At 45.1% G+C, this 26375-nt stretch overlaps 6 protein-coding genes across 7 annotated transcripts in view; 3 read left to right on the forward strand and 3 right to left on the reverse strand.

Moving 5' to 3' along the window:
* LOC126559422 (transmembrane protein 41 homolog) overlaps positions 1-26375 on the reverse strand; it is a 452775-nt gene that overhangs the window by 353063 nt on the left and 73337 nt on the right. The window lies entirely within an intron of this gene.
* LOC126557510 (facilitated trehalose transporter Tret1) overlaps positions 1-26375 on the reverse strand; it is a 259197-nt gene that overhangs the window by 18731 nt on the left and 214091 nt on the right. The gene's annotated exons all lie outside the window — the stretch shown is intronic.
* Positions 475-5410, forward strand: LOC126567521 (protein cramped). The gene is made up of 5 exons (XM_050223744.1): positions 475-2311; positions 2575-3317; positions 3560-3667; positions 4449-5177; positions 5253-5410. Exons 1-5 carry the CDS (start codon positions 475-477, stop codon positions 5343-5345), a joined length of 3510 nt encoding a protein of 1169 aa, XP_050079701.1. The 3' UTR covers positions 5346-5410.
* Positions 10430-12392, forward strand: LOC126559530 (syntaxin-4). The gene is made up of 6 exons (XM_050215702.1): positions 10430-10491; positions 10851-10946; positions 11383-11479; positions 11572-11826; positions 11909-11982; positions 12072-12392. Exons 1-6 carry the CDS (start codon positions 10459-10461, stop codon positions 12390-12392), a joined length of 876 nt encoding a protein of 291 aa, XP_050071659.1. The 5' UTR covers positions 10430-10458.
* LOC126556648 (putative uncharacterized protein DDB_G0271606) lies at positions 13471-15784 on the reverse strand. Its single transcript, XM_050212039.1, has 3 exons — positions 15393-15784; positions 14717-15087; positions 13471-14545 (listed from the first exon to the last, which is right to left on the reverse strand). The coding sequence occupies exons 1-3, from the start codon at positions 15762-15764 to the stop codon at positions 13471-13473; spliced, it is 1818 nt and encodes a 605-aa protein (XP_050067996.1). The 5' UTR covers positions 15765-15784.
* Positions 20022-22935, forward strand: LOC126557906 (interferon-related developmental regulator 2). The gene is made up of 2 exons (XM_050213821.1): positions 20022-20069; positions 21612-22935. The coding sequence occupies exons 1-2, from the start codon at positions 20042-20044 to the stop codon at positions 22901-22903; spliced, it is 1320 nt and encodes a 439-aa protein (XP_050069778.1). The 5' UTR covers positions 20022-20041; the 3' UTR covers positions 22904-22935.

Here is a 26375-nt window from a genome sequence, read left to right on the forward strand (position 1 = left end):
TCCGGAGTAATCTGGAGTTCACTGCGGAATCAATTGTAGGCTGCTCATAGCCTCATAGCATAATATAATCCGCAGTAATCTGCAATTGATTCCGCAGTACACTCTGGAGTTAGTATCGGAGATTACTCCAGAGTAATTACTCTGGAGTAACCTCCGGAATGCCTCGGAGTCGGATTAACCCGACTCCGGGAAAATTGTGGTTTTACCCATCCCAAAGCTAACGGATTAGTATATACTTAATGGCGTGAAAATATTTACTTGCCTATTTTTTACTATTACAGAACCTCTACCTCGTCACGGAAGAAAACGGATCAGCAAAGGCAGGCTTGTTGATCAGGTACTGTTGGGTCGGTCTATGAGCAGTAGACGAGAATGTTCTCCTGCGTGCATGATTCATCGACGGATGTTGGCCACAGTCTACCTGTTTGTTTTCAATGACACACACGTTTGTCATAGTTTTTCCTGCTTAGAAGAATGTACGCATCCAGCAGCAGCAATTGTTTTGCGGGAATTAAAAATTTCCAGGAATTGCAGTTCATAACTCCATCGAACAAAAGTGGTTCGCTTGCGGAGGAACTCGAAAAGGCAGTTCACAGCAGCGCCGCCCCTGGGTCATCCATAACAACGCATGTCGAGCTACATTTTACGTCCACTACCTCCACACAGCTTGACGGTTCGGCCGAGCAGTGCAACAATGGCGCACCGGAAGCGACTGTCCCGTTCGAGCTGCCAAAGTCTCCCCACCCGCTTCACGGCTTCGAAGCGCCGAGCTCGAAAAGCCAACCGGCCCCCGAACCGGGTCCATCCGGAAAGGTGGCGAAACCAGCGGCCCGCAAGGACAGCAGTGTGCGCAGCTGTAGCGTTACGTTCCCGACCGAGGAGCTGCTTGGCTCGGTGACCACCTTTTACCCGTCCGGCGATCTGGAGAATGGGCAAACTTTGCGTACGAGCGCCCGGGTAAAGCACAAGATGCGGATGGACTCGATACGGAGCAGTACGCCACCGCTGGCCGAACGCAAGGAAGCGGCAAAACCGCACACCTCAACCCTTACGAAAGCGCCCATTCAACCGAAGCAGATGCGCGTCGTCTGGAGCAATCATGACAAAAACCTTTTCTTCGAAGCGTTGAACGAGTACGGGAAGGATTTCGAAGCGATTATTAACTATTTGAACACGAAAAAGCGCCGAAAGGATAGTACCGAGCAGCAGGTTTTTAAATCGAAAGATGTCCGCAACTTGTACTACCAGTTCAATCAGAAAGCAATGAAGTATCTACACTTTTCGGACGAGGTAAAGCGGGAAGCGCAAGAACTGTACGCACTGATCAATTACGGTGAGATGCGCCGGAAGGTACCATTCCAGAACAAGAAGTACTTCCACAAGTTGAAAGATTTGGTGTACAAGGGTTTTACGATGGTACGTGAGAAGGGCAAAAACATTCGCATCAAGACGCCTTCCTGTCGGGCACTGCGGAAGCTGAACCAGCTGGAAGAATGGCAGGAAGAGATTAAGTTGCCGCCGAAGGTGGATGTGCTGCTGAAACCGTCCACCGTGGAGGCGTGGGGCCGGGTACAGTCGTTGGCGCAGAATCCGCGCGTGCGCATCACCGTCACGATACAGAAGCGACTGTCCGCGCTGCTGCAACTGTTTCAGCAGAAATGGCGCGCCCAGGACGTACGGCTCGTCGAACGGTTAGACGGGATGAAGCGTACGTCGGCAACCATTTCGTCGAAGTTGTCGCGCCAGCGCATACAGCACGAGATACAGCTATTCGCGCCACCGGAAGCAAAGGACGGCGCCAGGATGATCGGTGTGCCAGTTTTGCGGTTCGTACCGGCCCAGAACGCCATCATCCATCGGCCAATGATCAGCTTGACCGACTTCCAGAGCAACACCAGCATCTGTCTCAATTCGTACGAGCAGCGCATCGGGGTGAAGGTACCGGGCGAAACGCTATGCGGGGCGGAGAAACCGAACGCGTGCAAGGAGCGTGTAACGGCGGCGGCTGGTCGACGCCCGCGTACGGACAGCGGTTCGGAGAAGGCGTGCAGCGAAAGCAAAAAGCCAAAGTACGATGACGTTGGTGCCAAGGAACCGAGCGAGGAAAAACCGTCCGGCGAGATGGTGGCGCAAAACGGTACCTTCACCGAACAATTCAAATCACCGAACGCTTCCAACGAGTCGACCGAGCTGAAGGACTTTCTTGCGTGCGATGGACGGCACCATTATGCTCCGTCGCGTGCGACAGATTCTGATACGCCGGTCGCACGGCAAAGTGACAATTCGTGCGACGGGTTTGCGTTGCTAGATGGTAAGATTCAATTCAATGCGTATACTTGTTTTCCATCTCTAGGATTAACAAAACTCTTACAATCTAAACTTAACAACCAATCTTAATCTACAAGAAAGAGGAAAAAATGGGGAGCGGAAAAAGCGGGAAAATTGATTAAGGGAAACATGGTGATACACACAGGGACTAGGTTGGGAATGTACAACATAATATAGCAGCTTCGGTAACCATAATATTTTTTATGTCAAAAACTTCCACAGGGGCATACAGAGGATCAGAGGAAGATATGCTGCTGGCCGCCCGATATCAACCGGATACGGCCGAAAGTTCAGCTGGTGAGGAAGCGATCAAGGGCGCTAGAAACGGTGGGATGTCCAGTAGCACGATGACGACCACGATTACGAACACGAGCGTTACTACCAAAACCACGACCACCACCACTATCGTGACGGTGCAGAAGAAGAAGAAAAAGTATCACCGACGGAAGGGTGGCGATGTCAACAAACCAAACGGTGGCCATCCATCAATGAATCACTTCCGACCGCTCGTATCGGAGGAACAGATGCAACGGATTCGGGACGGATGGACGCTCGACAGCGTAGGCGATCTGACGGTTGGCGATCTGTACATAATGTTCGGGACAGAGATGAAGGTCGAGCTAGAGTACGATTGGGTGCGGGAGAATCGTACTACTGCTGCTGCTACGGTGAAACAAGAGGTGAAGGAGTGTGTATCGACTGCCGCTACTAAGACGGCGCTTCAGGATCAAGGTGGAGAGCATTCGGAGCAGCTGACGGATGACGGTAACATGAAATTAATGCTCGCTCAGGAACCGTCCACGACTGAACCTGCCGGTGTGAAAGAGGAAGGAGCAGCGGCAGCGACTGCGAAGGAGGAAGTGAAGGAACAGCAATGGTGTCCGGTCGATTCCATTAGCCGGCGATTAAAGAGCCTACTGTTTTTGGCCAGCTTGGGCAATAAGGATCCGAAAAAGCGTCCTGGAAGTGCGGCAGAACGTAAACCAAAGGTACGTTACGATATTATTATCATGCTATTGTTCTACATTGTCAGTATGATGCTGTAAAACAAAAAAGTTGGGTTGCTCAGAATTGTTCGGACCCTATTAAACGCTATAAAAGTTGGGATGGGAATTGAACACGGCATCCAAGCCAAGAAGAAGATGATGAGAGCTATTTGCCGTATGGTCGTCTAAGTTTGCTATAATTCTAATTATTTCTTAACACGAATGCATTCCTTCCAATATTGCAGCGAACCGAAATCGATGGCGGCATTGCATCGGCACAAGATGACCGTTTGCAGTTTAAACATCCGATGCTGCCTGGGCCCAACCCCATAAATCACCTTGTGCCAGATCTTGTAAGTACTGGGCTGTTCTCGGAGAGCTTTTTCATTTGTTCAATGCTTTATTCAACCTCCAGGGTGGGCACTCAACCGGGAATCGGGAAAGCTGGGAATCAGCCTTGATTTTAATTTTAACGGGGAAAAAACGGGAAAACCGGGAATTTCGCCGAAGAAAACGGGTTTTATGTTTTTAAATTTCATGAAATGTAGGTCATTTGCGTTGTTGGTGTGTTTGCTTGATATTTTGATACCATGAATCATTTGTATCGACGGTATGCTACATCTCTCTTCGTTTGTTGAACAATGTTGATTGAGCAAATTTTATGATTTTAAGAAAAACTTTATTCATTTCTAATTTTGAGCCATTTTAAAAATTAATTTGTTTGTATGCCATTATTGAAGTTATTCTACAACATTTTTATATACATTTTCTAATTCTATATACGCTCAAGCAATGTGTGTTGTTGCAATAAAAATTCAGTTTATGATTCTCTATAATGTCAACCCGTATATGTTCTCCTTGTTTTCGTTCAGTTTGCAAGAGTTTTTGTTTTGGAAAATTTTGAAGTTATTTCCTTAAAGTATGTCTTTAACACATAACTTACATGCAGTTCTAGAAACCATAGACATATAACAGATAAGTTTATCTACATTGAGCAATCGAAATGTAGTGAACCTGCATAAACTAGAAAAAAAAACCGGGAAAAGCTGAGAAAAAACTGAAAAAATCGGGAATTTGAAATCTTAATCTGAGTGGACACCCTGAACCTTACATCTTGATCAACGCATTTTCCAGCACGTTCCACCTCGTTACAAGCAGTCTCGCTGGTGGCGTTCTCGAATCAATCGCCTCCACACAATGCATCCACTGCATCCGAGCATGGTACGGGCGCTACCATCCGCAACAGTTACTACCTCCTCCTCTGGCAATACTGCCGGTTCGCGGATGATTCAACCGTCCAAGCCAACGGTTTCGGTGCTCCCGAGCGCAAGTGAAAAAGTGATCGTCACCCCTGCGCAAACAGTCGCTCAACAGTCCACCAATCCTCAGTATTGTGCAGCAGAAGTGGGTACAAACATAAATCTAACTTTGAAAAGCACCGCCAGTAACAGCAGCAGTAGCAACAACAACAACAGCATTGCTTCGATCCCAGCAAACGACACCAACTCTATGAACAGAAATAATATTGAAAATACCAATCCAACGTCTTCCAATGGTCCACGTACCGGCCATGATTTGTTTCCGGTTCTCAGCCCGGTGAAGAACCCTGGCGCCGAACTGTCGCTTAGCGATATGAGCCTCAGCATCTTCGACCTCTCGCTGCCATCCACCTCAGCTTCCATGATGGCGAACCTGTTCCCCGATATTGTGCCGTGCGGTAGTGGCACATCAGCGGGCCTGCTAGCACAGGAACCCTGCGATGACAAGATGGGCGACGTGAACCTGAACGATCTGTCGTTATCCAACATCCTGAACAGCTTTGAACCGTTCTCATCCCCGATCCGGCAATCGATCGATCCGGACGTAAGTAGTGCAGCAGCGAGCATATTTTAGGAACATTAACAACGACACGACACCTTTTTGGTTTTCCCGTTGCAGGTGGACATGTCAGTGATGAGCGAAAACACCGTTGATTACATTGCACGCTTTCAGGACATTGCGGAGGAATTACGGGCACGGCAGTATCCCTAGTCTACGGAGTACGACGATGTTTGGATGCATCGTTTGGCAAGCTTGCGCGACGGTTATGCGAATGAATCTCAACGTCAGAACTACCGCACTATAGATTGGGCGGGGCAAGGCAGTGGAGGTGGGTTCAAAAAAGGCAACTCGTGGTTTGGTGTTGACAAATTTCAGACGAAAAACGACATTACCAACCTCATTAACACTATACACACTTCAGGCTTTCTACGTAAACAAGTATTGGGCCGGTGAACCAGTACGGTCGATTACGTTCGACTAGCTCAACACCAAGTAAGAAGTTATAACAGTCAACTTAAACTTTTCCTCCTCTAAAGTGGATTAGAGGACGTTTTCATGCTTTTGGAGAGCCAGGCGTAATGAAATTGAGTTCGTTTTATATAATTTTTAATCGTTTGTTTGTCTTTCTGTTGCTGGGTAAAACTTGTTTTAACGATATATTGAACGATTACTAAAGTATTTTTGTTTTATTTCCCCAACGGCGCATGCAATGTAATTTCCCGTTGCTGTGTATGCAGATGGTGGATCTCTAAGGTTAAGAGAAGTTGAGTTGATTTTTTTTTTCAACTGTTAACTCATTCATTTTCAAATTATTCACCTCCGCCGGGAGGGTATAGGTTTTGATTAGAGCTATGTTCGATAATGAACTTTTTTATGCTCCTTTTTATCCTCAAAATGACACTAAAAACTGAATTAATTATGCTTAGTTAGACCGAGCACCGAGTTAGTTCAGTGAAAAAATATTTTCTTAATTTTTTCTAAAATAATCATATAATTAAATTTACAAGATACAGCTAGAGAGCTTTTCAACGAATTTTCTAGTGTTTATAATGGCTATTTGGCCTTTTTCATGATTTTCTACTGGCTGATATTATGCAAACATTGAGAGTTATGATTGAAACCCTGTAAATTGCTGCTCATTATTATGGGCCGATCTGTGCTTTCCAAATCAAAGTATGGTTATCCGTCTATGGGAAAATAATAAGACACACCTACCCCAACAGGTTTTGACAATACGGCACTGGACCGTCGTAATCAAATAAAGTTTAGTCAGGGTTTCTGGAATTAAGAGCGAAAAAAAAATCTAAGTTGATGTCTGGAGAGATAAAAGTATTACTTTGCGATGCGAGAAAAATGGCTGGTAATGAAACACAAGCAACAACAACAACAAAAAACCTTAACTAATGCATATAAATCATAAAAAGCTATCAATATTTACGTACAAGGCAACCCAAGGGACCTGTATATCGGACGCAGAGCCAAATAATACGTATCGGTTAGAGTGGTAGAGAGTTTGGTGAATATATACGGCCATGGTCATACCCTGATCCTGCATGGTACGCACACCAAAGCCTTAAAGGAGCAGCCCAGACGGGGTGTTCCCATAATGCAATCGGTAGAAGTTATAAGTTACCACACACGAAACATAAATCCAGTAAAAATGGTATTCAGCAGCGCCATTAAAACGAAACGAAACAAACAAAAAGCTCAAGAAAATTGAGTATTCAGGGAGGCGGCATATGAACCAGGGCCTTTCGGTTGTGTGGCAGTGCCATCGATTTATTAGAAGAAAACTGCTGTTATTTTGTTGCATTCTCTTTACATCATTGAATCGCATTCTGTGCTGCCGGGATTCTGTTAAGCGTTATCAACATTGTTAATCGACACACTCATCGATGCTTCCTTGACACAAATTATACGATTGTTACACGGTCCCATATCCCAGACGTTGAGTTTGATAATGCAACCGTAACTATGCGCACTAGCGAACAGAAAGCAGTAAACCATGACATATGATCGATTTAGAATGAAAATCAGTTGATTAGCACGAAGTTAGAAACTTCAGCATATGGAAAGTATTACGTATTATTTGTTTTGTTGATTTGCTCGTAGTAAGCAAAACTGAGATGTTTTTTTTAATTAATGTTTTTCAAACGAGTTAAACTATTTGCTTCCATTGAAGTTAGTTTAGGTGTATATGGTTAATCTTTTATTTTTTGTCCTGACTGGAACATTTAGGTGGATAGTTTTTTTTTTCTTCCGTGTTTGAGATTATGCTGGCGATTACGCTTACGATATCAAACTAGCTATTTGCTTGTTTCTAGTTTTCAGTCAAATTTTACCCTAGAAGTTAGTTGTTTTGTAGCAACGCACAAACAGAACATAAAAAAAAATCCTGGAATGAAAAATGTTCCACGTTTCAATCTTTCCGGGCAAACAAATCAAATCAAAAATCGAATGAACATAAGTTGTTGTTGGAACACAGGAAAACCATTTTACCGATTTTACCAGGACTAGACGATTGGAGCTTACAAAGGAAGCAACACTTTACTTTAACTTTAAAAGTTACTTATTCGCCTTCCATATGTTACGCATTTGTTTGTATTGCTAATAGTGTGGCAAAATGTTGATAAGGACGCACAATTTAAATCAGGTATACTTATTATCCCACGCAACGATTCTGGCAGCTTCTAAAAGGAATCTCAAAACGCATCAAAGTAGCCTGCCAAGGACACAACAAGCAATAGAATAGCGATACGATAAGCCAACATTTTAGTTTTAGTAACTTCACTTTTATGTTACAGCTTTTTTTTTTTTTGTTGCTTTTATCAACAATCAGATATAAACCCCCCCTGCTGAAGTAAGTCAGACATACCTGTTTTAAAATTTGCTGCCTTATACTTCGTTTCTTTACCCTACACTTGACAGGTATTTCCCAGAGGATTTGTTTAACCTAGCTAGTAGGAACGATATTTCTAATAAAAGCAAAACTAATTGTAAGAAATATGCCACGAGCGAACAAAAAAAAAAAAGCGATGTACAGAACATTATTACGGAAATACAAATGCAAACCTCTCCCTTTTTCCCCATTTTGATAGTAAATGATGTGTGTGTCTGTGGGTTTGAGCTGACGAAGGAATTACGAGTTTTGCATTGAGAAATCATTTTCAAACCTGGATCATTGGAACAAAATTCTGTTGATCTAAATTCGGCATTCAATAATGGTCGGGGCCTTCAAATATCTGTGAACAGTCTGAAACTCTCATGATTGTACTAGGCATCAATCAAACCGCTTGCTTGTGAACTTCTCTAAAAAAATGCGCAAGGAACCAAGCCCTCAAGAGGATGTGTAGAGCCCAAGAGGACGGTCTAAAATGATTTTAGTGATTAAATCTCCTGATGCCATTCTAACAGCATAACCAGCTGGACTACCACCCATTGTACCGGCTCCTCCATTGTCCTTTCGTCCTTTTTTCTTCAGGGACAAAGAAGGAAAAGAATTTCAGATGAGACCAGAGCACTGATACAGGACATGCTCAATACAGCCAAGGCATCGTCCGTCGCGACTATTTTATGGTGGTATTTTAGGTAGATAAGTTTCCTGTAGTATGACCGGTTGGATGCAGCGAGCACCCTTGCGCAATTCCTATGTTGTTGGTGCGCCACCATCATGTTGATTTTTGGCCTTGCTAATTCTAGAAGAACGGATTAAAGCATCCTCAAAAAACAAGCACTTCTTTATTTTCAGATTCTAACCTTACCTTTGTGACTGTTGTAGTAGGTTCCGGTAGACAGTGCAAGAAACTAGTTTCTAGTTTTCGATACCGGCGATCCATCCTTAAATTGTTAATGAACTCAATTTCCCTTTCAAAATGCGCACTAAAGTTAGATAAAATTTACTAGCTAAAAGAGACAAAAAAAAACATGTCATCACGATGCATTATCTTATCTCCTACATCTCGTTATCGGTATGTGTGCGCCACAGAACGCTATCGAACTAACACCGTGACTAGATGGGGCTGGTAGTAAAATAACTGGAACACTTGGGGCTGTTGTGTACATACACTGCAAACGATGGGGTGCGTAAACTGTGGCTATTACGGGTTTTACCCTCACTGGAGAGAGCAAGAAAGTGAGCGCGGCAACATGCTCTGCGAGTCCACGTGTGTGTGCGGGCGCGCGCAACCCTCCAAGTAGGCTTTATGTGCTTTAGACCACATCAGCAGCAGCGTGGTGTACGTTTGCACACACAGTGCAGTATGATTTTTGGCCTTGCTAATTCTAGAAGAACGGATTAAAGCATCCTCAAAAAACAAGCACTTCTTTATTTTCAGATTCTAACCTTACCTTTGTGACTGTTGTAGTAGGTTCCGGTAGACAGTGCAAGAAACTAGTTTCTAGTTTTCGATACCGGCGATCCATCCTTAAATTGTTAATGAACTCAATTTCCCTTTCAAAATGCGCACTAAAGTTAGATAAAATTTACTAGCTAAAAGAGACAAAAAAAAACATGTCATCACGATGCATTATCTTATCTCCTACATCTCGTTATCGGTATGTGTGCGCCACAGAACGCTATCGAACTAACACCGTGACTAGATGGGGCTGGTAGTAAAATAACTGGAACACTTGGGGCTGTTGTGTACATACACTGCAAACGATGGGGTGCGTAAACTGTGGCTATTACGGGTTTTACCCTCACTGGAGAGAGCAAGAAAGTGAGCGCGGCAACATGCTCTGCGAGTCCACGTGTGTGTGCGGGCGCGCGCAACCCTCCAAGTAGGCTTTATGTGCTTTAGACCACATCAGCAGCAGCGTGGTGTACGTTTGCACACACAGTGCAGTATGCGTGCTTCTGCTCTCCAGCTCGGTCGCTATTAGCGGCTTAGTGCTAACGGAGGTTCGTATCCGTACGGGTCAGATAGTGTGTCAGAGCGCACTAGTCTCCTTGGGGCCGATCAGCACAATATCTGGACAACTTCACCATTCGCTGGCCCGCAGTGGGGTTTCGTGTTGCTAATGAATCATAGTCATCACACCTGACATCGCCTGATAAGCGTGCACGTAGTGAGACACGGTTGTGCTCGTCAATGTGATAGAAGTAGAGCATCTCACACTTCCGAAATATTTAAATTCTTCTGCCGGGAATGTCGGTAGCTGTTGTGTGCTCTGCCCAGTAACAACGTTGATTGGTTAATCCTCACACGCCTACACCGACGACTGCTGAGATTGCACAGCTATCAAAATCAAATGCACCAAGCAACGGTACCACACGACATCCTCGCCTCGTTCCATCGATCAACCACGAAACGGATCTCCAACCATGGTGAAGGATCGGCTAGCGGAGCTGAAAAGCGTAAGTGAAAGGCTATTTGATCCGTACACCCCTTCCTCAACCCCTCCTAGCTCCTGATCGAACCGGTTCGCAAGCACCAGTTACCGTCGGCCGGATGTCGATCGCCGTGTTGAACCGTTTTTCAATTAGCGCCAATTAGTGGCAACGTCCCCCAGGGTCGTTGGTATGGTAGTTGCGGTGCTCTTGCGTCGTTTTTTTTTTTTTGTTGCTATTCTAACCATCCCCAGACGACGATCAAAATGAGTACATAAAACAAAACGCGATTCGCAAACCAATATGTAATCAAATCGTTTGCGTATATACTCCACTTGCTGTTGGGCCCTTTCGATACGATGTCTGGAACCGTACAATGACCGCAGAGAAGTAAGTACGCCAATCACAATCCGGATGACGTCGGGCAGGGGGAGATGCCGTTGTCCAGATCACAAGAAGAAATCTTCCAAAATCTCGAAAAGGTATGTGTGTTGGTAAATTTAATTTAAATTTTGAGTTTAATTAGCTCGATTATTTAGATGCTAAGCCGTCTAACACATAACAGAAGGATAGTCGTTTAAAGTACTACCAAATGTGAAGTATGAATATAATATACCCTGTTCCAAGTCCAAGATAGTAAGGAGGGTCCTTTCTCCGCAGGAAGCTTGCAATAAACAATTTAAACGACTGTGTCCTAGTTATCTATTAAACTTTCCTGCCTGTTCTGTATTTGTACAATTTGTAAAGCTCATCAATCATAGATGATTCCTCAATTATCTTTCCTCCTAGAACTTATTTAACCTACAGAGAATTTAACTTACAAACCACCTACACAATCGAGCAAAATAAAATCAAGCAAGACGAATAAAAACACGTCAAGACACGAATAAATTTTATTGCGATCCTATCTCGTTTCAGTTTTCTCAACTTACTGGCTGGATACAAACGATACGGACCAACATTACCGACATGCGAAAACTGATCGGAACATCCAAATTTCACTACAATGATAAACGTAATAATTTATTTTCCAACGATGAGGGAAGAGACTAAAATCCGCCATTGCTGATATTTTTGTTGTTGAATCTTATAACCCCACGTCGGCAGCCATACGCGACCGGATAGAGGAAAAGATGAAGGAAAACAATCAGCTCTGCCAGCGCATTTACAGCTCCATCAAGCAGCTCGAGTCGGAACTCGGCGACGATAGCGTACACAGAACGGGCGTGTTGTTCCGGATTAAAAACACACAGTTCTTGGTGATCCGGGACGACTACCTGACTGCGTACCGGGAACATGACGAGCTAGTGGCATATTACGAGCATCGTATCATGTCGATGATGAAGTTGGAAGCGAAAGCAAGTAAGAATGGCAGTGTCATTAGATACTTTTGGCTAGAATCGATGCAGAATATAAATAACACCTGAGCAATAAATCCTTCCAGTGAACTACAACATCACGGACGATGAGGCACTGGAGCAACTTACCGGCAATCAGAGGTCACCTTTCGCAGGCAATGTATGCATGTGTGAGCGACCCAGCATTCTAGGGTAGCAGTTTTATTGAAATGTTTCTAGTATGGAGTTTTCCGCATTTCTCTCTCGTAGCTACTAGAGGAAACGGAACGAGAGCGGCAAATACTACGTGACATCATGACGCGCCACAGTCAGCTGGAAGCGTTGGAAAAATCGTTGATGGAAGTGCGCGATATGTTTGTGCGCATATCCAGCCTGGTGATGGAGCAGGCCAGCCTGGTGCAGGTGATCGAGTACCACGCGCAACAGGCGACGCTCAACACGGATCACGGTGCGCACCAGCTGCAGAAGGCTCGCGAGTACAAGATTAAAGCGCTTAAGAAGCGCACCTGCCTGCTAATATGGATCAGTACTGCGCTAGCGGTGTTGCTGTTTCTGGTCATAATTTTTTAAAATGGCTGTTATCATTTCTGAAAATAGGCACATACCTTAGCCATATACTAATGATCTAAAGGCAACGAGAGTGATTTGAGATGGAGTGACTTTATTTCATCGACTTTAGGTTTGGTGTATGTGAAAACTCGATCGACGCACTGCTTCGAGAGGGTTTTACTGTGCCATTTTGGAGGAGCCTGAAACGGTCCGGTTGGGATTCGATATCCGGTCCTGCCGAGGAAACCCGTGGAGTGCGTAGGCTACCTAACGAGATTTCAAACACCGTCATGAAGAAGGTGCATTTAACGGTTGGATGAAGAAACCAAAAATAAAAAACCTCTTACGCTACTAAGAATCGAAGGTTACGGGATGCGTTCGTAGCTGTTGGTAACGACACTCAGCTCTTTTATTATTTTAAGCGTAAGAGCACAAAAATATTAGCAAAAATGAACTGCTTTTTTACGGTTCGGTGGAATCCGACAGGGGTTTGTTCGCGAATAAGAAAATCAAGGCTCCTTTTCTTGTTTGTTTTGTTTTATTTTTATTTTGTAGAACTGAAACGCGTACATAATTCCGGCGGATAGCGACAAATGATGATGAAATATCGCATGAATGATTGACAATCAATTGTGGGCAGCATTTAACCACTTTAATCAATGAAGCGACTGATCGTAAACGCCACGGTAGAATTACTGAACTCAACTCAACCTAACAAAAAACCCTCGACTCTTGTCTGAGTGCTCAGTCCTGTCCTACGACTGGAAAATTGTACATTTTTTGTACTTTCACTGCCCTTTACGCCCCATTACTACAAGAAACACTCTTGTGCGAGTGAACTGCACCATACATCACGATTACTATTCGTGACCAGAGGTCTCTTGAAGGAAGTAAACGTGGCATTCAAAGTGTTAACCCTATTCCAGGCAACAAATAATATTTTTTTAGTTTTTCTTTAGTTTAGTTTTTTTAGTTTTTAGTTCGAAAAAACGTGCCATCTTTGAAGATCCTTGAAGATATTTCGTTTAATAGAAAGAAAAAGAGCAAAAAAATTGGGGTTGTAACCTCCAACCCACCTCCCTGTACTCCTCCAAAATGTTTAGTTTAGCTGATCATGCGGTTCGGTGGATGAATTGTTGCTAAACATTTCGATCGGTAGCTCGCCTTCCGGTATCACCTGGGGCATCGTTTGTCGCGATTGCAGATGCCGCTCGAGTTCCTCCTTCGTCATTTGACTCTCCATCGATACGTCGTCACCGGGCATGGACGTCTCTATGTCGGTGTAGGAAGCGGTGGCGAGCAGCTCCGCCGGCACCTGCGACATCATCGAGAGCGGAAACTGGTACGCACTGCTCGTTGCCGGTTGCTGGACGTACGTGGAAGGCTGGAACAGTATGTGCTGCTGCAGCTGCTGTAACTCCATCTGGTCGAGCTGATGATGCTGCCGGAGTTGCTGTTGCTGCTGTCTGATCGGTGGTAAACCTTGTGGCGCCGGATTGTTCAGAAATTGCTGCACCTGGGTTTGATGCTGGGATTGTGGTGTTTGTTGCATCACTTGTAGCTGCATCATGTGTGGATGATTCACCAGCACCGGCGCCTGTACAACCTGGGGTGGCTGTTGCGCTTGCAGGATCTGCTGCTGTTGGGGTTGTTGTTGCTGCTGCTGTTGCATCTGCTGCAACTGTTGCTGAGCCTGCGATATTTGTGAGCCGTGTGGCTGCATCAGTTGTTGTTGCTGCTGTGGCTGGGGTTGCTGCTGAGATGCCTGCAGCAGTTGCTGCGATTGCGGTATTTGTTTGATCAAATCCATTAATTTGTCCTGCTGCATGTGCAGAAGCAGTTGATCCTCTGGTGGCAGTTGGTCCAACATATCTTGCGAAGACTGTGACAACTGTTCTGTTTGCTGTAACATCTGTTGCTGCTGTTGCGCATCAGGTTGTTGATGTTGCACAGTGAGATGCGAAGGCATCTGTAACACCTGCCCAGCAATTTGTTCCTGCGGTTCTGATACTTGTTGTTGCGGCTGCTGTTGTGGTGGCTGCTGTTGTTGCGGCTGCTGTTGTCGTTGCTGTTGTTGCCGCTGCTGTTGTTGTTGCTTCTGCAGTTGTTGCCGCTTCTGCTGTTGTTGTTGCTTCTGCTGTTGTTGTTGCTTCTGCTGTTGTTGTTGCTTCTGCAGTTGTTGCTTCTGCAGTTGTTGTTGCTTCTGCTGTTGTTGCTTCTGCTGTTGTTGTTGCTTCTGCAGTTGTTGTTGCTTCTGCAGTTGTTGTTGCTTCTGCTGTTGTTGTTGTTTCTGCTGTTGTTGTTGCGTCTGCTGTAGTTGCTTCTGCTGTTGTTGTTGCCGCTGCTGTGGTTGTTGCTTCTGCTGTTGTTGTTGCTTCTGCTGTTGTTGTTGCTTCTGCTGTTGTTGCTGTTGTTGTTGCTGCAGCTGCTGCTGTTGCTGCTTTTTGGTTACCTTTTTGGTGCGCTTCGGCGCAGCCGGTGGTTTCATTACGGAAACAGCGCTCTGTGATGAGGACGCTTCCGTCTTACGCTTTTTCGCCGGCTGCTCCACAACATTTACTGAACTATCCGACTCCACCGTTTCATCACTGTCGGACGACGTCATCTCCGGATACTCATATTTTAGCAACTGATCAAGCAAAAACGAACGATCGCGTATAACTGTCAGCAAACGATTCTGGTGAAACGCCAAAGTCTGTTTAAAATAGATGTTTTCCTGCAATTTGTTGGAAGGAGAAAAAAAATATAATCTCTATAATCTATGTTGACTTTCGGGCAGCCTTCGATAGCATCCCACATAAGTTACTATTGGAAAAACTTATAAAAACTAGGAGTTAAAGATCCAACATTAAATCGGTTCTCCCCTTTTTTGTTTAATTGCAATTACTGTGCTAGAGCGCTTTGTCCGCTGAATTAGTAGGGTTTTTCAGGAGGTCCACAAGGAAGTGTGGTGTACGTCTAATGGCCTAGAACTTGGTGCACAAAAATGCTACTGTACTGTTTAAATTGAAAACTACTTACACGGATAAGAATTTTCATTTTCCTTTTCAAATCGGTGTACAGTTCCTTCCAATTGGTATAGGATGTGCCGGAGTCCTCCTCATCAGTGTTTTCTTCTACGCTGGTGTTCCCATCGACCGCTGGCTGTTCGTTTCCGGTAGGCGCTGCGGCGGCGTTGCGTTGCTGTGTTGCCGCATTTACCATCGACATCATAGAGGAAGTCTGCGGCTGTGGCTCTTCATTGGTGAGCGAAATCATGGGATTCATGTGCTGCGTTTCCTCGTTCATTGAGGATACGAGCGCGTTGGGTTGCGTTTGCTCTATCATGGTCATGAGCGGGGTTTTGCGCTGGGCTTCCTCGTTCATGGTCCGACAGTACCAACCCTCCAACATGTCAGAAATGATCCCCTCGATCGCTGCTTCCTCTACCTGATCCGGGGGTTGTTGATTCGCCTCCTGGGACGGTGGCTCTGTATGAACGAAACGAATGTTAGAATGAGCATCCACTACCGAGGAATTGAGTGTTTTATTTACTGTATAGGAAGTATTGAAACGCTTCGAAAATGCGATCGGCTTGTTAGCTTGGTTCTAGCAACACGGCGGCGAGACACATCGAAAAAAAACAAAGCCAAAACGATGGTTCCACTCAGTGATCACGGATTTTGTCGGAAATAAACTGATCTTTGGATAAAGGATGTTGAATGGAAACGTACGAATAATTTGGGTAAATAGCTTTGATAAAAAATATATATATATAAGCAATATTATTCTCTTTTGCGTGATAATCAATAAAGAGAGGCGTTATTTAGCTGTCACTTTTTGATGTTTCATTTCAGCTTATTAAGGCTAGTGATGGGTAATTTGTCATTTTTCCCAGAGTCTGATTAATCTGAGGATACAGAATTATTTCAAAATCGACAGCGATTTTGGTCTTGACTCCGAAATAAAATAAGCGGTCGATGCCCCGGGGTAACCGCTGATAGGGTAACCTGCATTTGATAATGCAGTGCACTCCGGAGTTCATATCCGAGATTACTTCTTTATGAACTCCGGAGTTCATATCCGAGATTACTCCTTTATGAACTCCGGAGTAAACTATGCATTGCTCCGGTATAATCTCCGGACTAATCTGAAGCAAACTCAGGAGTTTACTACGGATCTTTTACGGAGTATAGTACAGTTTTTACAGGTCGCAGTCGGAGTTGAATCATTAATCCATCTCGGAGTTCCCACCACTAGTTTCGGTGTGTTTCGGCGGGGATATTGCGCCATGCACCTGCACCAATTCAAAAGGCAGCGGGCCAAGGTAAATTTCGAACTTCAACAGTTCGATCGATGTGAAACTGTCAAAGAATCCCAAGAATGCTATTTCAGCTTTTTCTCCGTTGCCTCGTACAGATAGTTTTTGTAAGCAACAGGATCTCAAAAAGCGATTGCAAAGCCACACAATTTAACAAAAACTCATGTGAACCTGAACTTTTGATTGTGAAATCTCTCGTGGCCGGCGTCCACCAGGCTGTAGGGTCGACAGCCAATTGTATCTCGAATAGGCGACTTATGTGAACGTTTTTCGAAAAATATATCTCATGCTCAGGCAGGGACTTTGGATGTCGCTTGATTAGGGAAGTGTTTTCACTCGTGACGGAACTGTTCCGTTTTATTCGGAACGCAACTCTAGCTTGGCTAACCATATTTTCTTTCAGTAAATGCACCCATTTTTAACCGAGTATGCCAGGGATACTGTAAGAGTGAGGAGGAAATGCCTTATTTATAATGTTCATTGTTTCCACATTCCTCCAGAAAGCTTACATTTTGGTTCATACATCGAATAGAAACTGAAATAAGTGAAACTGAAAAAAGAAAAAGTGAATTTACCTAAGGAGATTCTTTCTAGGGCCTCAACCGCGTCCGCGAATGCAATATCGTTTTCGGTTTTAATTTTTTTTCGCTTCTTGCGATGTTTCTTCTTGCGACGGCATTCACAGCATTTCTTTTTGATTTCTTAAAAGTGAACAAAAAATAGGAGGAATTAGAATAAATGTGTAACGCAGAAACAGACGCACCTTACTTGCAGTTTTTTTGTCCATAATGATTAACTGTAGGCTCCGTTCAAATAGTATTAGCTATCGGTTTCACATGCAATCAATATGAATCACGGTATATTAATTGCCGGTGATATAATCGTTTCCTGGAAGAGATATTGAAAAAAATGTATTATATTATCAAACGGGTGACGGCTCTGATGTATGAAGCAGCAATGATTCAACAAACGGTATTAGCGCAACACACAACATGACCAAACAATCTGATCATGTGCACATATCCTGCGTCGCTTGCATGTTTCAACGTGTATGCGGTGACGTTTCAATGTATCCGATTCAGCTTCGATTGCATCCTTTCATTTTCGTAGTGTGATTCTTTGTTTCGATAAAAATTGATGTAAGCTGCGAATGATCGCATCGGTGATATTCTACATACATACTACATACATACATACATCCGGAAGAATGTGGACTATGATGTGGAATTTCTACGAACTGTTGATTTGAGGTTATTTTTTCGTCCGTCTGTTCTAAGCTTGCCTGGTTGCCGTGGCCGATTTCCACCACGAATTCCAAAAGAGAGTTGGATTTCCTTAATTAAATACTTTCGGACGCTGCTTGTTAGTGGTTCGGACATTCAGAATCATGCCTATCCTAATTACATTCTACAATTACACCGGCTTTTATTTGGGTGTGTAAAAATCTTGATCACCTCACCGATAGCGAAGAGTACGGCTAGAAACAACACTAATCAAACATATTTTTCTCTCATTTAGTGTAAAATGATACCTTCTTTCACGCCAATACTGAATACTTTCACTGAACACTACGATTTTACTCGATCGGGACGCGTTAACGTTCAACTCCGCCAGAAATTGTTCCTAGAATGGCGCAACGCTGGATGCTTGTCAAAACGTATCGTTGAACCGCCCAATCCAAAAGTCACAAGTTTCACGTATTGCATGCATCTGTCAATGAGTCAGAAAAAGTCAAAATGGCCAAAAAGGCACCAACTGTCACTTACTTGACAGTTCCTTCTGGCACGACGAGCAAAACGAGCACGCACGCGTTGCGCTTGGTGTACGTAATTTTTCAATTCTCTTACCATCAATCAGCCATTACTCATCGCAGCGTCCCAGTATCACGGTATCATTTCGCAAGAGGAGGAAACAAAATAGAAAAGGATAGAGTTCAAAGTGAATTAGAAGCAATCGATTTTATTTTTCTGTTGGACTGCATCATTCACCCACCCACCACCCTACCCTGTGCGTTCAGTGTGTGTGTGTGTGGATCTAAACATCGCTGGGGGAGAGAAGCAGCCCGTCGGACTACATCATGCACTGTTCATTATTTCATAACATTGGCCACGACAATTACTCACTGCTGTTACCGTTTGCGTCCGTCGCTGGTGGTGTTGGTGCGGAAGTAGCTCGCTGTGCAGCGCTTGCCAGTGCGGTGAAGTTTGTTGCGAACCGTGTCGAAATCGGTGCTAATTACTGCCATATAAAAGGGAAGCGTTCCTGATTAGTGCCATCTAAAAGACACTGGTGCAGCTGACACGCGAGCGCGTGCGTCTGTGCTTTCCCGTGTGCATTCAGGCACACGCATACGCTTACATGAACGAGGCGGAAGATAGTTAGTTTGAATTATTCGGATCATCTCGCTTGCTGTGTTTTTGGGCGCGAAAAGCTAGCCAAGAGGTGAAAAAACCTAACCCTAAAGTTGCTTAATAGGAACGATTAAAGCGGGCGAGAACCAGCATCGAAACCGTCGCGTATAGTACTATTCCGAGTGCATCGTTTTCGTGAGTTTGTGTGTGTGTCTGTGTGTTGGGGGCGACCAGTGTATCGGAGAGCCGTTGTAGGTGGGTTAGAACAGCTGTATGGTTTGGGTAGTTTTTGTTGGCTCCTTTTTTATTTTAAATTTCCACCTGACTTCGTTACCTGATAGAAGCTCTTTTCCGTTTGTGTTGGCACAGGATCAAAAAACCCCCAGATCGCTTGCCTCGTCTCCATGCTGACTTGAAGGGAGGGCACACGTAGAGAGGCAAGTGGTTCACGTTTCTCTAATGCTGCATCAAACAAATAATATAGGAAAAGGGAAAACGATTTTAGATGCCTTCAGGGCGCATGTGTGTGAATTATATCGCAGAATCGCGCAAACGGTCCTATATATTTCTAACCTTCGAGTAAAACATTCCTCTAGCCTTCTCATTCCGCTCTGTTCAACTTCATCTCCCTTGCGAAAGTAAGAGCCGCTTTCCTCTCCTCTCTTCCCCCCCCCCCCCTCCCTTCAAACCCATCCGCCTTCATCCTTGACTCTTGAAAAGACTCGATTATTCGCCTACTTTCATCTCAACACACACGAGCGCAAAAAAAAAAGATTTTTTTCTAATTTTTGGTTGTTGCCACGGTTTTTACTGTTTTTATTTTCACATATTCGTTTTGTTTTTTTTCTTTTTGGTTTCTTTCACAGACACACAAACACACCGGGAGCTGCTGGTGAGTTTCTCCTCATTCAACCTACTTCAACGCGTTTCCTGCTATCCAGTTTTCCGGCAAACATCCTTGAACTAGGAATACTATCACAAACCCTACACGTAGCGAACAACGAAGCTCACCATCAACCATGCCACGAAATCGTAAAAAGCACACAGGTGTGTATTGGTTCACATCCCGCACGGGAGAAATACGCGCACAGATACACACGGTCGCATATAAATTCACTAACCACTAGTGATGGGTGGGAACGAACCGAACCTAGCGGGTCATCCGTAATCGTAATCGTCGTCCCAATCGAATCCCTCAAATATTCCAGTCGAATCACTTTAGAATCCCTGTAGAATCTTTATAGAATCCCAATCGGAATCGTTTCCTATTTCCACAGAAATAACAAAACGGACAAAATCTCACTTCTCGCTACAGAGGATATAAAATCCTAATCAAAACGAGTTTCGATAGATTCAACCTTACCCGAATAGGATCAAATCCCTTTGAAATCCGAACTGGATCAAATCCCTATCGAATCCCAATCATATCGTATCCAATCCGATTCAAGGTCGATTCGCACTCGTTGCATTCACGGTTGCGCGCTCGGTTCCTACTGGAACGAACCCGGGTCGATCCGCAAAAAACAGAGTCGTTTGACCCATCACTAGTAACCGCACGCCACGACCATGTTGTGTCGCTTTCCAGTGCGTGCTGCGGCCGTCCTTGAGCCATTGGCTGGGGAAGGGATGGGGATAGTTGTGTGTTGATGTTCGGTTCCATGGTTTGACCTCGTTCTACGACTCACGAACATGGGTTGTGCACGCATGCTTCCGCTAGCTAACGGTCTCTTTGGTACTGTAAGCATTTTTAGTCTTTTTAAGACTAAGTTGAATACGTGCTGACAACGTAGATAAATTTGTCTATAAATTGAATGTCGTGCAAAAAGAAAAACATGTCATCAGTCATGCCGTTAGACCAAGGGCTATGTGCATGTGCCCAATTTGGATGTATTCAAGAAACTTCCTTCCCCTTCCACAGGCAAGCCCAATTCTAGGTGAAGAACGAATCACTTTCGGAATTTAATATTGTTGCATCTTCTTTTTTTGCGATCCACTAAAATATTACCTTTTTTTGGGGCTTGAGTGCGGAAAAACACAATGGTATTTAAAAAAAAACTGGGCCAAACTGTCGAATGTATGCTGCATTGTGTTCGTGGTCTTTGTTCAGTCACATCCACTCAGCATCGAATAAAAAAAAAAAACATAAAACAATATTAGCTCACAGTAACCCAAACCGCATACACCTGTGCTGTTGCTGTTGTTTCTGTGTTGGTATGCACGCGATTGCGCACTGGTGGAGTGTGCGGTGAGAAGCACAGAGAAGCAGTGGGGGAGGAAACTGATTGAGTGTGCAGTGTGACAGCACGGCCAATTTTCGATTCATCATTGCATTAGCGCGTGTTTTCTTGCATCTTAGGCATAAGGAAGGGAGAGTCATCGGTGGGAACTGAGGTTGCTGTTTGCCAAGTAAAGTGACCACGGGTCAGAAGCTCACCTTCTGACGCGTGCTGCGATAAGATACGGGTCAGAGGGAGAAAACACACACACACACACACACGCATCCAAATAGTACCTTTCGCCAGTGGAAATTACTAATACCCCTTCCCTGGGGGGCCGTTTTCTTTTCAATTTATGTTCCCACATCTACAGCCGCCGATAGCTGGCAGCACAATAATGATCAATCGGACGACGAAACGTCGAACGATAATGCGAGCACCTACTCGTGCCATTCGGAAACGCAGCTAGCGGATAGTCCGAACGGTAGCATCGAGTCGGGCGAGTCGGGCGAATCGGGCAGCGGTGGGTTTGAGAAGTACGAGGAGAAGCTTCTGCAGGCGATCGAGAATGCGTCGGACAAGGCGCAACAGACGCGTATCAACGCGCTCCAGATCATCAACGAGGTGTTGGTGCACCACTACATCCCGGACTTTCTGGAGGACCGGAAGGTGACGCTGATGGATGCGGTGGAGAAGTCGCTGCGGCGCGGCAAAGGCGTGGAGCAGTCGTGGGCCGCCCGCATCATCCCGCTGCTGGTGATCCAGATTGAAGCGCTGGAGGATATCGGTGAGCTGGTGACGGTGCTGAAGCCGGCGCTGCTCAGTACGGCACAGGACGGGTCGGCTGCGTACGATGCGCGGGCAAAGTGCTGTGCCGCGCTCGGCTTGCTGTGCTTCGTCGGTGTGGACGATCTTGGCGAGATACTGCCGCTGATGAAGGTGCTACAGAGCATTTTTGCCGGCAGCTTCCTGAAGGGCGACAATAGCCCGAGCGGTGCCAGCAACGATGCCGGTGCGCTGCACAGTGCGGCACTGAGCGCTTGGGCGCTGCTGCTGACGCTGCTGCCGCCGGGCGAGTTTGTAGCGCTGATGGGCGGCGGTGCCGGAACCGGGATCGTACCGTCCGTGCGCAATCTGGTCGGCATGCTGCAGAGCCCGATACTGGAAGTGCGCATGGTGGCGGGCGAAACGCTCGCGCTTATGTACGAGCTCGGCCGCCAGCACGACGACGAGTTCCTGGAGGACGAGCTGCCGGATCTGATCGAGTTGGCCCAGAAGCTGGCGACCGACGCACACAAGTACCGGGCAAAACGGGACCGCAAGGTGCAGCGGGCCACCTTCCGGGACGTGCTGCACTATCTGGAGGAGGACATTTCGCCCGAGATTGGCATCAAGTTTGGTCGCGAGCTGCTGGTGCTGAACACGTGGGCCATCCACCATCAGTACACGTGTCTGCGGAATGCGCTCGGCTTTGGCATGAATGTGCACTTGGCGGAGAATGTGTTTGTGCGGGAGGTGTTCCAGCTCGGTCCGAAGATGGACGAACCGGAACGGCTGCGGAAAACGGTAAAAGCCGAACAGCGCTTCCTTAATGCGGCCGCCTTTAAGGCACGCACGATTTCGCGCGGCAAAAACCGCGACAAACGATCGTTTGCGCTTAATTAAGGATCTTGCTCTTGTTTGTTTTTTATTTGTTTTTTGTTAATTTTAAGAGCATGGAAAGTGAGGACTAGCGATGTGATATTCGTTTTATTTAGAAGAATGGCTCTGGAATATTGTGAGTCATTCTTCTAAAACAATAATTTCTCTCCAATGTATCGACTCTTTGAACTTTCAAGAAAAAAACCTTTGTTCGGAACCAGCGACAACGGGCTTTAAGAGAGACTGTTTGATAACGCTATCACGGCTCTTTGAAGAGCCGTGGATGACAAATATGAAGATTTGATTCATTCGTTGTTTTGAAAGAATGAGTCTAGCGAGACTCATCTATAATTGGTAGAGTTGACTCTTCGCTTGGTAGAGTTGACAGTCATCGCTAGTGAGGACACATGTCGTCACGCCTCGGTAACCTTTCTTTTCTGAGCCACTTTAATTCTATGCAATGACTCTTTCTTAAACCAGGGTCAGCCCGTTGGATCTGCACCCGGCTGATCCCCAGGGTTACAAACACCAACAGGGATCGTTCCCCCGTAGTGATGAGGGCTGATTATCCAACTGTGGAGTATATGAGCAAGTCTAAGTAAGACACTTAGATTAGGCGGCCGGCGTAACCTTAGAAGGTCGTGTTAAGCCGAGACGAAGAAAAAGCAGAATTCTTAAACCAATCATTTTATGGCAGGTAATAGGTTTACGATAGTAATGAAAATCTGAGTAAAAGAAGAAATTTTAGGCGCTTTTTCGTTACGTTTTTCTGTTTTTTTGTTACTACAGGTTGTTTGTAAGCAAAGTGTTCTCCTTGTCGCAAGACGGGGGTAGGGGATCAATACTACTGTATAATTGATTTGTTACTACCGCTTAGCCCACACCTGAACATACGTACCCCGTAACCCGTAACCCCAAATAGATCCAACGAAATCCCTTGCTAAATAGCTACTCAGCTTGTTTATGTTAAAAACGATTTTTACCCAATGCTTTGGTTGGCAGGAGCGAGCCACAACGCACCGCAATAGGCACTGTGTAGCGTCATGAACGACGCAAAACTAGCAAATTAGCAAATTGACGAGAAGATAGCGAAGCTAGCATCCGGTTCAGCTAGGTTTACAGTCGGTTCCGTGTGTGTGTGTGTGTTTGTATTTTTTGTAGCGAAAAGAAAAGAATTTATTCTTAAACAATGTAAATAATCGAACGCCGTCTTCTGCATACACCGCCTGAAGCATGTGCGCGTGAGGGGAGAACGAATACACTTTGTAGCAGGAAGTGCGTATAGGATGTTCTATTAAATATGTTTTGTTTGTTCCAATTGTTGCGTCCGATTGGTGGTCGCATGCGTGCGTATGTGTGAAGAAAAAAGAAGCGAACTAGGAAACAAAACAAAAAAGGCAGCATATTGTTTTAAATAATATGGACAGAGATGCTCAATAAAATTGATCTTACGGGACGGATTCAACCATATGTGTATGATGCAAGGCAGTGGTGATAGTTTGCTTTGTTGATTTATTCGATTATAAACCATGTGTAAATAAATTGTACATTTCTTGACGACTTAGCAGATTGTTATCTTCGGCCAGAGCAGCTTCGCTGGAATCAAACTAGAAGAAAACGTGGCTCTCAACAACTGTACCAGCTCCCCAGGGTGTGAGGTTAAATGCGGTTGTTTTTACTAAACGGATATCAGACTCAATTCTTAATAACAATAGTAAAATAACGGTTAAGAACTTTTTCATGAAAAATAGATGCAAAAGAAGGTTGTTGCGTCGCTCATGACCGGATTTATAAATTAACAGAGATTTTAAATTATTCTTTAAGTGTCCGCCTTCACCTAATTTTCCCTGCTTTATTATGCGCCTAATAGTATGCTTTCTGCACTACATCGTTTAAAATAAATTTTACGGTGGTGATACTAAATTTAGCAACTGCTGAAAATAAACGCTTCACATCTGGTCGTCCACCTGTAGGAAAGCACCCCCTTCCATCTCTCCCCCCCCCCCCCTTCCCTCTCTACATTATGCTTCAGTGGACATTATGCTACATTATGCTGCTCTTTTTCAAAACATGTACACGATGAACGGTTTTGTTTGACAACTGATCGTAACAGTGCTCACAGTGATAAGGCTCGTACGCGGCTGAGAGTTCTAGCATCTCCGGTTATTCCCCACTTCAACTCCTCCCTCGACCCCTCGGCTGTCTCGGATGTCGCACGCTGAGATTAATCCGCCAAACATAGATAAACCCCCATAACGCACCGTCACCATCAAGGGCTGGCGTGTGTGTGTTCCTCCAGAGTGAGTGTCCCTTTCCAGCCGTCGAAAGTACGCCCGTTAATGGGGTGTAATGTTTACCGAACGAGGCAAAACACATTCTATCCGCCCTTGCTGCCGTGATGATGATTTGCGCACAGCATCGCACGGGGGAAATGAAAAACCTATCCTCAAGGGTGAATAAAATCGCGCGCACACACACACACAGGACGCACTCGGCCGCACACCCGAAACCCCATTAAGTCGCAATCCTTCGGCTTCATGTTTCCATTGTTTGTGGTACAAATTATACGTCATCGCGTTCGAGAGAGCAGCCGAAATAAAATAAAAAAAAAATGGGAAAGGAAAATGGAAATCGAAGCAAAAGGGAAAACAGTAATCCAGCCACCATCCAGTGACCTGGTACTTGGAAGAGTTCCCGTGGGATGTACGATTAGGCCTAACATGGGTTGTGCTGCAAAGGGAGTACCGGCAGGGAGGAGTGTTTTATGTTACGGCCGGTCCGAAAGTGAATTACAGATGGCTTTTCGCTTGGCTGCTTTCGAACATTTCATCCCGACTGTCGGTCCTACCACGCGGACGAGGGTCCGATTTTGGGAAGGTTTTGCTTCGCGATTGTCAGCTCAACCAACTGGCTGCCGGGATGTGGTGTTTGTTGCCAAAACTCAAGTGAGATGAGACATTGTTCCTAGCTCCAGATTCTAGTTTCGGTGTTATGTGTGCATATTGCACATAAAAAAATAATAAAAATAAAATAAATGCACATCATCATCCTTCGCCGACCCGACTGACATCCAGAATGGGAAACAAGTGTCGGGAACGATATCTCTTCATTATGTCATCCCAATCGAATTACACCAGCTTGTGATTTATTGTGCCGGCGCACTACTGGCCTGAAGGGTGCACTCGGTTAATTTCATTACTTTCTAATTATTTTAGATGCACTTGCTGTGCGAGAGTGGCTCCTGGACGACGAATCCTAATTCCATTATAACCCTCCACGATATTTGGAAGAACATCGGTGAAACCCTGCTGATGCGTGAAGTGTCTCTGGTTCAACATCCCACCGAGCAGCCGAAACAATGTACGAACAATGGGGATTGGGAAAGGAATTACTGTAAGAGTAAGCGATGTCTTTGTTTACCCGAGGCCATAAAGGTTAGGGTCGCTTTCTTGAAATAATCATTCAACTGTCAGCGGTGACATCTTCCGCCGGTGGA

Source organism: Anopheles maculipalpis, chromosome X (assembly GCF_943734695.1).
Source record: "Anopheles maculipalpis chromosome X, idAnoMacuDA_375_x, whole genome shotgun sequence".
Taxonomy (NCBI): Eukaryota; Metazoa; Arthropoda; class Insecta; order Diptera; family Culicidae; genus Anopheles; species Anopheles maculipalpis.

Bases quoted from the DNA above. Each gene is read 5' to 3' on its own strand.
- LOC126559530 (XM_050215702.1), top strand. From the start codon at position 10,459: ATGGTGAAGGATCGGCTAGCGGAGCTGAAAAGC. The intron at 10,492-10,850 runs GTAAGTGAAAGG...CAATGACCGCAG, and splicing joins GGCTAGCGGAGCTGAAAAGC to AGAAGTAAGTACGCCAATCA. The intron at 11,983-12,071 runs GTATGCATGTGT...TCTCTCTCGTAG, and splicing joins GGTCACCTTTCGCAGGCAAT to CTACTAGAGGAAACGGAACG.
- LOC126557906 (XM_050213821.1), top strand. From the start codon at position 20,042: ATGCCACGAAATCGTAAAAAGCACACAG. The intron at 20,070-21,611 runs GTGTGTATTGGT...CCACATCTACAG, and splicing joins AAATCGTAAAAAGCACACAG to CCGCCGATAGCTGGCAGCAC.
- LOC126567521 (XM_050223744.1), top strand. From the start codon at position 475: ATGTACGCATCCAGCAGCAGCAATTGTTTTGCGGGAATTAAAAATTTC. The intron at 3,668-4,448 runs GTAAGTACTGGG...CGCATTTTCCAG, and splicing joins ATCACCTTGTGCCAGATCTT to CACGTTCCACCTCGTTACAA. The intron at 5,178-5,252 runs GTAAGTAGTGCA...TTCCCGTTGCAG, and splicing joins GGCAATCGATCGATCCGGAC to GTGGACATGTCAGTGATGAG.
- LOC126556648 (XM_050212039.1), bottom strand. From the start codon at position 15,764: ATGTTGGAGGGTTGGTACTGTCGGACCATGAACGAGGAAGCCCAGCGC. The intron at 15,088-15,392 runs GTAAGTAGTTTT...AACAAATTGCAG, and splicing joins AAATGAAAATTCTTATCCGT to GAAAACATCTATTTTAAACA. The intron at 14,546-14,716 runs GCAGCGGCAACA...GAAGCAACAACT, and splicing joins CAGCAGAAGCAACAACCACA to GCAGAAGCAACAACAACAGC.